This window comes from Lingula anatina, chromosome 3 (genome assembly GCF_051362555.1).
Source record: "Lingula anatina isolate TDL-2025a chromosome 3, LinAna3.0, whole genome shotgun sequence".
Taxonomy (NCBI): domain Eukaryota; kingdom Metazoa; phylum Brachiopoda; class Lingulata; order Lingulida; family Lingulidae; genus Lingula; species Lingula anatina.
In genome coordinates, this window is record NC_141769.1 from 14,991,916 (window position 1) to 15,002,079 (window position 10,164).

The 10,164-nt window shown below is 38.6% G+C and overlaps 2 protein-coding genes across 3 annotated transcripts; both read right to left on the reverse strand.

The window, feature by feature from the left end:
• Positions 1–444: 444 nt before the first annotated feature.
• LOC106181283 (E3 ubiquitin-protein ligase TRIM56-like) lies at positions 445–7,748 on the reverse strand. 2 transcript variants are annotated; one of them, XM_087009849.1, is made up of 6 exons: positions 6,497–7,746; positions 6,028–6,078; positions 5,257–5,393; positions 2,540–2,644; positions 1,648–1,860; positions 445–1,254 (listed from the first exon to the last, which is right to left on the reverse strand). In XM_087009849.1, the coding sequence occupies exons 1-6, from the start codon at positions 7,686–7,688 to the stop codon at positions 1,108–1,110; spliced, it is 1,845 nt and encodes a 614-aa protein (XP_086865975.1). In that variant the 5' UTR covers positions 7,689–7,746; the 3' UTR covers positions 445–1,107. The 2 variants fall into 2 exon arrangements, with proteins under 2 accessions (XP_086865975.1, XP_086865976.1); XM_087009850.1 differs by lacking the exon at positions 1,648–1,860 and having other exon boundaries at positions 6,497–7,748.
• A 951-nt stretch (positions 7,749–8,699) lies between these two features.
• LOC106159224 (3-galactosyl-N-acetylglucosaminide 4-alpha-L-fucosyltransferase FUT3-like) lies at positions 8,700–9,788 on the reverse strand. Its single transcript, XM_087007959.1, has 2 exons — positions 9,263–9,788; positions 8,700–8,902 (listed from the first exon to the last, which is right to left on the reverse strand). The coding sequence occupies exons 1-2, from the start codon at positions 9,786–9,788 to the stop codon at positions 8,700–8,702; spliced, it is 729 nt and encodes a 242-aa protein (XP_086864085.1).
• Between the last annotated feature and the right edge of the window lie 376 nt (positions 9,789–10,164).

Sequence of the window (10,164 nt, forward strand, 5' to 3'; positions counted from 1 at the left end):
TAAACCATTATTAATGTTATTATTATTATTATTAATATTCTACTCCGGTTAGTGGTAATATCAATCGTGAAGTTTGTTTCGCAACCGAGATGAAGTGACAAGCAAAGATTTTTCTGTATTCATATTTGAAAAAATGGGGAAAATGGTCGTTTAAAGTGTTTGCACGCTGTATTGAAGTTTATAATCAATAGGCAATATTTGAATAAGATATGTGATTTTTAGATATGGGTATAGTATGACTGGTGATGGTAGAATTCTCCCTGTGGTGGGTAGGATACAGGAAGAATTTAGAACACTGGGAAAGATAGCTAGAAATCCATGACTCTTGTTGCCGTCTTGCTATGGCTATGAAATTAATTAATTCAGAACATCTGTCAATATTTATATCATCACTGTAAATCAAGTGTAAACTGCTATAATAAAAGTAATAAACATATATTAACTGGTTTATTCTATTTGTTTATTTTCATTCAAATGCCACAAAAATTCAGTGTATTCACTTAAATAAACTGTGTCAGCATGACTTTTGTAAAAAAAACTTCTCAATATAAAAGGTTAAACGTTTGATTCACATGTCTAGAGTGGTTCAAGTACGACATCATGTTGTTATGACACAAGTAATGTTTTTGTATAATTACACTGACAATGATTAACACAAGGGGTCTTGATCAACTTTTTCCTGTTGATATGACTCTCAAATCAGCCAATGTTCATTTTCGTTTGTTTATACAGACTTTTTAAAATGTCCAGGTCTGCAATTTATCTTAGATTGATGGGTAAATTATTCCATTCTCTAGGTGCTGCAATTTTACACTGTATGCCACTAATCTTGCCATACAAGCTTTAGAAGGAAGGTGATCACCTGATCTAAGATTTCCATCTCATTTAAATAAGAAGGTGCAAGTTTTTAAAATATTGCATGCACAAAAACAGATGAGATGTCACTTAATTTATTAAAACCATCTTTTCTAAGTTTCCTGGTATCTGCTTCACAATCGAAAGACAAAAGAATTGCGTTCTTTTCTTTTGTCAAGTGTAAGTTTAACCCAGCTCACCCTAAAAAAAAAAAAAAAAAATTGCCAATTTGATGTAGTCAGCACGATTCATTTATTTGAGCTGTTGGTATATAACATTCAGCACGTTTCTCACTTTACAAGTACCGCCGTTCTGTTTTTCCACCACTTTCAAAGTCTGTCCTTCTTCCGTACCCACAGGCATTACAAGGCAGCCCCCAACCTTAAGTTGCTTGGTCAGCTGAAGGACAGAAAATTCTGGATATATAACAATTACAAACTGGTATAGAAATAAATGCTAAAATTGTTCAAATTTCTATAAAAATGAATATGATGATAATTTTCACTGTTTCTTGCACATTTTTCACAGTCCTTATGATATAACAGTAAGATATCACTATAATCACAGTGATAACCTTAATGAAGTTGGGAATAACTTAACATATATTATACAACTGGCCGCACATGCATTTGTTGGCCATATTAAGTTAAAAGAAATCATTTTAATGCAAAATGGTGCTATAAACGTTCTTTTTATTCAGGTCGCAATGAGTTAATTTAGATATATAAAGAGAAGAAGCACCACTCGTAGCAATACTGAAGAATAATGGTATATCATAAAACAAATGCGTACTGCACTTGGTACTTCTGGTGCCGCCCCACCAACATGGATGACGTCATAGGGGCCCAAGGCTTCGTGTCCATCTTTACCGTCGGCACACACCAGAACCAGGTGGTTGGTGTCCATTAATTCCCTGAGACGCGGATCTTTCTTCATGTTGGCTTCGGCAAACTTCACCAAACCCTCAACTATGTCAATCCCAACCGTGTACCCCGTTCTTCCTGCCTAAAACGATTGTAAAATATTGAAATTAGATAACAGCTGCATGATGTCGGGGGAATATGTTACATTGCCAATAGTTGAAACTTTGAGCAAGCACCTTTTTAAATGACGCCATCAGTTAGAGTGGTCAGTTCGCCTACATACTTCTACATACATCATATTCAATAGGAACAATGTCTGACTTTTCATTGATTAAAATTTTCAAACAACCAGTAACGTTCAATAAATGCTTTGACAGTGGCGGATTTAGACAAGAGGTCAGGGCTTTGATTTCTATTCCCTTCTTGAAACTATAATTTTGACTACCTGAATCAAGTTCTAAACCGTATCAAATGGCACCGTTCGCCCTTAAAATACCAAAAAATTTCGGGGCCCTTAAGCGGGCTCCGAACCCCACGCCAAGTTGGGGGGGGGGATGGGAGCGTCGGCTTCGCATCTGCGTACCCCCTTTCAAATAGCCCTGGATCCGCCCCTGCTTGGATATAATTGATCTGGGCAAGCATCGATAGTGGTATTGATTCAACTTTGTTTTTATTCGGTATCAAATACAGGCTCGCAAGGGAAACATTATTGAGTAGATACCAATCCATTATTTAACCGACAAAAATCTGTTATGCGGCCTTGTAGCACGATGCTGCTCCTTGACATAATCCTGTTTTGTAATAGTCCACATATTACTAACCATAATGGCCATGCAGGCCGTCAGGTATCCGCTCCCCATGCCGACATCAAGGCAGCGAGCACCCTCCTGGAGACGATCCACCATCAGCTCTAGAGTGGCACCGTGCTGGAATATTAAATTAGTTTCTGTTGTCTCGTTCCCATTGGAAACATTATAAAAAATGACACTAAATCAAGTTTGGGAGAGCTATAATATTTTATTTCCATTTCGGAAAACTTGAGATGTAAAAAATTGTATTTTTATGAAAAACCACTAATGCGTTATAAATGACATTTTCAGTGATATGCCTCATTCTCGCATTGTTTAGTTAGATTAGTCCAATATATGGCGAAATATCATTTGGCTTAAAGCCATGTAGATCTATGCTAATAAAAATCCAATGTACTAGTATACACTGTAAAAATAGTGCTTAGCATTTAAATACATACAACATACGTTAAGCACCTATACGCATTTAGAAATATGTGTAAAAGCTAAGCACGTATAGCTTTTCAAGCGTTTCACAGAAGAAAATGCTACACACGTTGGCAGTGTTACACGTTTAGCTATGTGCTTAGCTTCACCGGTATATGGATCTATAATAAGTCTATCACAAGCTAAGCACATTGGCTAGGCACTTCCCCTGCTAAGCGCGTGAGGCTGCTAAACATATGGAGCTGCTATAGGTGTGGAATTCCTAAACGCGTGGAGCTGCTGAACAATACCCTCTATCAAGGCCGCAGTTCTTGGGGACATTTTTTGCTGAGGCGACATCAGACCAAATTGACTATCTATTTATCTAGAGACATATCCGTGAAAAATCAATCTGTCGCCCTGGTAGAGGGTAGCTGAACAACAAGTTTAGCTTTTCAAGCTTCTTTCAGAAGAAATAAAAATGTTTAACATTCTTAGAAGTGTCGCACTTTTAGCTATGTGATTAGTTTCACCGGTCCCATAAGTTTATTACAAGGCTCAACAATTTGGCTTAACACTTCACCTTGTAAACCTGTGTAGCTGTGGAAGGCGTGGAGCAGTCTGCTCGAACGCTTGGTGTCCTTCCTTGCAGTACGAGTGCTTATTTAAAATACGCCTATTAAAGATGCATACAAAGTCAATTTTTGCTCAAAAACCAACCAAATACCAGCATATAGTTTCAAAAAGTATAATTAAGGAAATTGCCAGAAGGCATTGATTAATATTACCCGAAAAATAATATTTGAATGGATTTTTCTGTTAGCTTACTATCCTGTATATACATGGGGCAGAAAAGTAGGTCACATAAGTGGGTTAAATTTCTGACCAAAAATTAAAAGAGCAATCTAAAGCTCTTTTATGGCTGATCGAGTGATTTATTCAGTTTGTCCCTTGGCATGTCGACTTTATTTGAGTCGTATAAGAATCTAGTAGAGGTGGTTTATATGTGTTACTGGCAACCCACGCTCCACCGATGCTCGATTCATATGTACCTTTAAGTAATAATCCAAATAACAAATAACGTTTTCACGACGTTATCAGATGGTTACATGCTGGTAATGGTATAGAAGAACATTATGGTAACGTTATGGGTGTTTTAACTCCATGCAAAATGATGTACAGTAACGTTATAATTTGTAAAAAGATTCGAAGACCTTTTCTACAAAATTTTATGATACATGTAACATCATTTTGTGGAGTTTTATCAGCGTGTTTATAACATTCTGGAAAAACATTATATAATGTTTTGAAAACATTTTTTATATAAATAACCAAAACACGTCTTATGCTGTTTGAACTACAGTTAGTGGTTATTTCCAAAATTGGCTTGGGGTTAGTCGGCGACTAGAGCGGTGCAAATATTCGGACTATCGGTACCGAAATAACCAGCATGTGATGAAAGCTTAAATAAAGTATTATAATGAATACCCCACCATCATCCTGATGTTCTATTGTTCATTACTTCCGGCAAAAAATAATAGATATCACTACCGTAACGCATTTTATCAAAATATGGAGAAAGGTGTTTTAAAGTAAAAATGATAGTTGTTTCGTTCCTTTAGTGAACTAGTGAATTTTCCTAACCTGTTTTTCAGCAATACATTCCAATAAACTACCTCGCAAGGTCAGATAACACAAGGATGAATAAGTACAGCTGTAAAGATGATAGTGGAAAGTCAACGATGTTGACAGTTCACGGTACCCTGTTATAGAAAGAGATAACTATAGCAGTTAAAGGTGACCGTGAGTTCGTCTGTGTGTGTGTGTGTGCGCGTGCTCGCGCGTGTGTGCGACTAAAACCCTTAGCACCTAAAAGTTAAACAAATACACCCTACATTTATAAGCCGTCAAACGCGTCATACTGCTAAACACAAGCGTGTAGCATGTTAAGAAGCTAAACATGTTAGGAGCTAAACGCGTGGAAAAAGTGCGACAAAACAGGCGCTTAGAAATCTGTTTAGGAGCTAAACACTGATTTTACAGTGTAATCTTTGCAAACAAAGATACCAAAACATATCATTTTAAAGTTTTTAGCTTAAGCAGCACAGGGAACTTAAAATGGCTGAAAATAATAACATAATTGTCTGCATGTAGATGAAAATAAATTAAATAGTAATTGGTTTAACATAACTCACAGAATGAAAGACGCCTGCATGTTAGCTAAATCCGAAAGAATGCTCCATTCCACAAGTGACGGTATGTGATATAACTTATAGCAAAGCAAGCATAATTTAAACCAAATTATTGTAAAGACGATTACTTACCATGTGAGGTGCGCTGATAGTGGCCCCATGGCCCACTTGCTGTGGTTTGTCTAGATATGGATTGTTAGGACTAAAATGTCCACGTACAACTGATGCCATGGCTGATGCAACACGTGGTGTTTTTACTGTGCCTTTAACTGTAAAAGAATATGAGCTTCAGGTGAGTATACTCAGTGAATATACTAGTGAATGCCAACTATTCCGTTGTGTTATAAACATGATAATTGTGCGTCTTTTGGTTGTTCAGTGTTGACAACATTTGCAAAGCGGAAATGCTACTGGAAGTGTATTAGTAAAGTGTATAGTGTACCGTAGGTACTGGTAATAAAGTTAATCAGAAGCGCGTGCATCTATAGACATATTAGAAAAATTTAAATTGGAGGGTAGGCCTACACTCTACCAGCGTCGTAGATAAATAATGTGCACTTTTGTGTCATCAATTAGCCAGAGACTTATCTAGTGAAAAACCTTTACGGTTTTTCGGACCAATGAACCTTCGGACTATCGAGACGCCCCCATATAGATGGGGACGCATGTAATGTGACAAGAGTAAGCGTACACCTACTAAAATTATAGCTTATCATCATCATCGCCATGCATTAAGTAAAATAGTGTGTTGGCCTACGTATAGGTATACTATTACCTGCAGGACTTAAAATGTTTGACATAAGATCCACCTTGTGCGTACATATATATATTATAGAACAGGCAATATGTTTGATGTGCACAGCGCATCATGGCGACCCTCGGGATCACATGCGTTGAGCTTACCTTCGAGAGAACCCACCAATAATTTGTTCTTCCGTTTATCTTCATCAGAGGCTACAATGAAAAACGAATAAATAAATGATTAAAGAGGTACAGGCTTTTAATAAGCGGTAAAATGAAATTTGTTAATTTGCTTTTTTATTTTTCTTTTGCAGCACCGGACTCTTTTCGAAAAAAAAAAAAAAGTACAATGAGCTTGGCGTTATTCTGTTTTTTTTTCTCTATAAATAAAGGTAGGGGAAATAATAGTGATATAAATACTTAAACTTTTTGAAGTCATGTTCTGTAAAATATAATATCGTTGACATAGATAGACATATTTATTTCCATAATATGAAAAATATTAACAGATGTTTGTTATTTAGGTTAGATCAATATATGTATGTATATATATTCCTATTTTGCCCGAATCGACCCTGTTTTACGAATACTGCATCTAGACATAACTACAATTTTTTTGTCATGAACTTACCTTCCGTATTTGTTAAGTCAATCAAGGAAGCAGGTGCTGAGGAATCAGGTGGTTGGTCCGTTTCTAGTTCTTCCTCTGTTAGTAACCTGCCAAAGCCTTCAATTATCCTATTCCTATCGGCACCGGCTTTCGCACCTGCTTTGAAGACCAGCTTTTGTAAATTTGGCAGGCCATCTACTTTGACGTCTCGAAGGTGGATAAGACGTTCCTGACACTGAGTCTTCATGCTGGAAATTTCTGCTGGGTTTCCATACTTGACCAAATTCACTGCGTATTTGGTAGTGCTTTCCATGGCTGCCAGAGTGAGTTGGAGACCCTCTTTGTATGCCTGTAGCTGCTTTCGATTTTGGGCTTTACCGTTTTCTACCTTGTCCAACAATTGCTTCTCTAGGGAGTTGATGATAGCGTGTAGCATTGCAGACTGATCTTTGATTTCAGATGAAACTTTGTCGGAGTAATCATCGGCGCTTTCCTGCAGTTGGTCCACATTTTGCAGTGTTCCTTGAACTGAATCCATTTTCGTACTGACGCCAGGAATCAGCCCTTCGATTTCTGCTTTAAACTCTGTGACAAGATCTTCAAGTTGGCCACATTCGTGGTTTATATGATCGAGCAGACGGCAGTTCACGCAGATTGCCTTATCACAGGACTTGCAGAAGAATTTGACCTGTTCTTTTGGATGAGCTGCACACAAAACACGACAGTGGGAACGAACGGTATTTTGCCCTTTCTCGCTCTTCAAGTCATCCATTGTGACAATCCCATGCTCTTTCGTTGCTTTGGAACGCTGGTGTACCCTTGCACAGCGTTCACAAATAAATTCTTCACAATCAAGGCATTTTGCATAGGCCGGTACTTCTGTGCCATCTTCCAAACAGTACTCACAGACAGTCGCCTTTTGTGAAAAACTTTTCTGTTCCTTTAGCAGACTACCTAGGCCGAGAAGGAGAAAATTAGTCTTCAGCCCTTCTAGGCCAGAGCTAGGGATGGTGGTTTCCGTGCGACACAAAGGGCACTGAAGGATGCCTGTAGATGCCCCTCGTGCTCGTGGTGTCTTCTTTGCCGTGTTCTGCAAACACTCTAGGCAGAAAGAGTGAAGACACGACAGTGATTTCGGATCACTAAAGATTTCTAAGCATATTGTGCATGTTAAAAAGTCGTCAGTGATAGTCTTTGACAGTACACCGGCCATTTTGTTCGAACTTTCGCTTTGTAGCGTAGCTTCCTGTCTGTGAAGGCTGCACGTGACTGTTTACATTAGGTCACATAAGATAGGATACGCTGTTGTGGTGAATCGAAGCATTGGCCTATTTACTAGCAGATAGTTCTGTCAGTTTTATGTTATCCCCTGTTTATAATGGCGTGTCTGTAAACATTCCCTATTAACAGGCGTATTATGTTCACCTGTTTCAATGGTATTTATTTATTTATTGCTCTGTCCCCAACATCGATTTTTTTTAGCAAAAGGCCCTTGTATAACTGATTTAGTGCCATTGTTTACGGCGCCTCTTCCCTTGGCCTGCTCTAGCAATACCCTGAAATGTGTAGGTTCCTCAGTAGCAGGAAAGTTTTTCTACACATTAGAAAACTTCCATCACCCACCCTCCCACTTTTTGCATCTCCTTTAATTCGTTACTAGTATATCATGGAATATGCTTCACCTACGTTGCAAGATATTGTGTGCGTTACTCTGTTAAAACTAACGTTATTAATAAACATATAAAGAGCTGCCTCTTTTAAAAGGGAAATTCTGCAATGGTTTCTGCCTGTTAACTTTGGTTTAGTGATTTACACGGCGAGCAGACGGCAGATTATGATTGGTGGCTTCTTCAAGACTGAAAACAAGTCTCTATAAAACGAAAGACAGGGCGGAACATGGCATTTAACTTGCAAGTCAGAGGATAGCCAGCTGGCCTTACTTCGCATACAAGTACAGGAGTTCATTGTTAAAATAGAACTAAATAAATAAACAATGTGGGATGTCAACATCATTATAATTTTTAATCACCGATCTAGAACTGTATCAGTAGCATATTACATCATTTATCTTCGTACGCTAATTAAATTCTTAAAATTGTGTAGAATGATTTAATCAACGGGATAATATCTAAAACGACTTAAAGACGTCCCTTGACTGCATTTATTTAACTTATTATTATAAATTGATTTAACATGTTAAAAAAATAAACACTCTATTTCCATCTTAATATATAAAAGTGTCTGTTTGGCGTCTTTTTCTGCGTTTAAAATTCAAGTCTTTGGATTCTATACAGTGACCCTTGTTAAACCAGTTGGCCAGCGTCCCTGCCTGGAACCACGTGACTGGCTCACTGGGGTCGTTTAACTTGGCACAGAGGTCGCAGTACGCCTTCAGTCGGTTCCCTGTGGTGTACTGATTCTTCCACTCTAAATATTGAACATAAGCCGTCACATTTTTGTCCAAATATTTCAGATAGGCTGCTAAATCTTTTGGAGATTTAAAATCGTTCGTATTGATATGCCATTCGGGTTTTATTCCAACCCTGGAATAATTGGCCGGACCTCTCGTAACCGTCACTATGTCTCGATCCAACATTTTCCAAAATTTCTCTGTGACCTAATCCGTTGAAATACTATTCTCAAAGGACAGGTAAAACTTGTAGTTCGTATTAATGTTCTCCAGACATCTTTCGTTGTCCCGTTTGGAACATTTTAACGGACCACACCCACCGTACACGTCAACGGGGATGTGCTTCTTTAACTCTGCGACGTACCTCTCTCAATTACTCTTAGTGTGACAGTTACTGACCACCCAAGCCACTAACTTCGTCTTCTTCAGTGCTATTGTCGTGAAATTCTTGACAAGGGGTTTTTCCCGCTCCACAACATACTGATACGATGTAAAAATTGTGGAATCTCGCCGAAATGTCATCGTCCAATTAAACATTCCCGCCCAAGCACCACTGGCCTCGCCGGAGTAACATGAGCTCTCGTGCGTCACCCACACCCAGCGCTGGTGAGGCAGTTTTTTAGGTTTCCTTCCCAAACTTCTGGCTATAAAAACAATAGCGTCGCTTTTATGAGCCAAAGACTTATCCTCAGTGTAGATACAGTTGTCTATTTTACAGTCAAGGGATTTAAAGACCGGCTTGGCGTAGTCCCTGAGGTGCATGTAGTCCCATCCGGGCCCTGGGGTCCAGGACAAGATCAGCTTAGGCTTGCCGGGCGGCCCACGGGTTACCTTCGTATCAGAATACGTAGTGGTTTCGCTTTCCTTTGTCACAACTTTTGCTGTAGTAACTGGGTAACGCATAGGTATCTGCTTCAAAGAGTAGATATCCGACAGTTTTATAAGAATGAATAATGTGGATATCGCAAAAAAGATTGTTCTGCATAGTTTTCCGGCACTGCATGAGTCGTTTTTTTATACTTCGTGAGGATACTTTCCCAATAGCTTGTTCCTCCATAGCGATATTGTTAGCTTTCTTCAACGCTTGATTTATAACTTGTGCAGCACTGAACGCCAGGAGACACCTGAAATATATAATACAAGGTTATAATATACAGGTAGGCCTCCAAATGCACACAATGTCACAGGATGAGTATCGCTTTGGTTACAGACATATACACCGTAGTTTAGGAAAGATATAGTGTAAATAGGACGAGATAATGGATAGCTAACGAGGGCG

Bases quoted from the DNA above. Each gene is read 5' to 3' on its own strand.
- LOC106181283 (XM_087009849.1), bottom strand. From the start codon at position 7,688: ATGGCCGGTGTACTGTCAAAGACTATCACTGACGACTTTTTAACATGC. The intron at 2,645-5,256 runs GTAAGTAATCGT...TTAATATTCCAG, and splicing joins CTATCAGCGCACCTCACATG to CACGGTGCCACTCTAGAGCT. The intron at 1,861-2,539 runs GTTAGTAATATG...CAATCGTTTTAG, and splicing joins CGGCCTGCATGGCCATTATG to GCAGGAAGAACGGGGTACAC.
- LOC106159224 (XM_087007959.1), bottom strand. From the start codon at position 9,788: ATGCGTTACCCAGTTACTACAGCAAAAGTTGTGACAAAGGAAAGCGAA. The intron at 8,903-9,262 runs GTAATTGAGAGA...TTCAATATTTAG, and splicing joins CAGTAACTGTCACACTAAGA to AGTGGAAGAATCAGTACACC.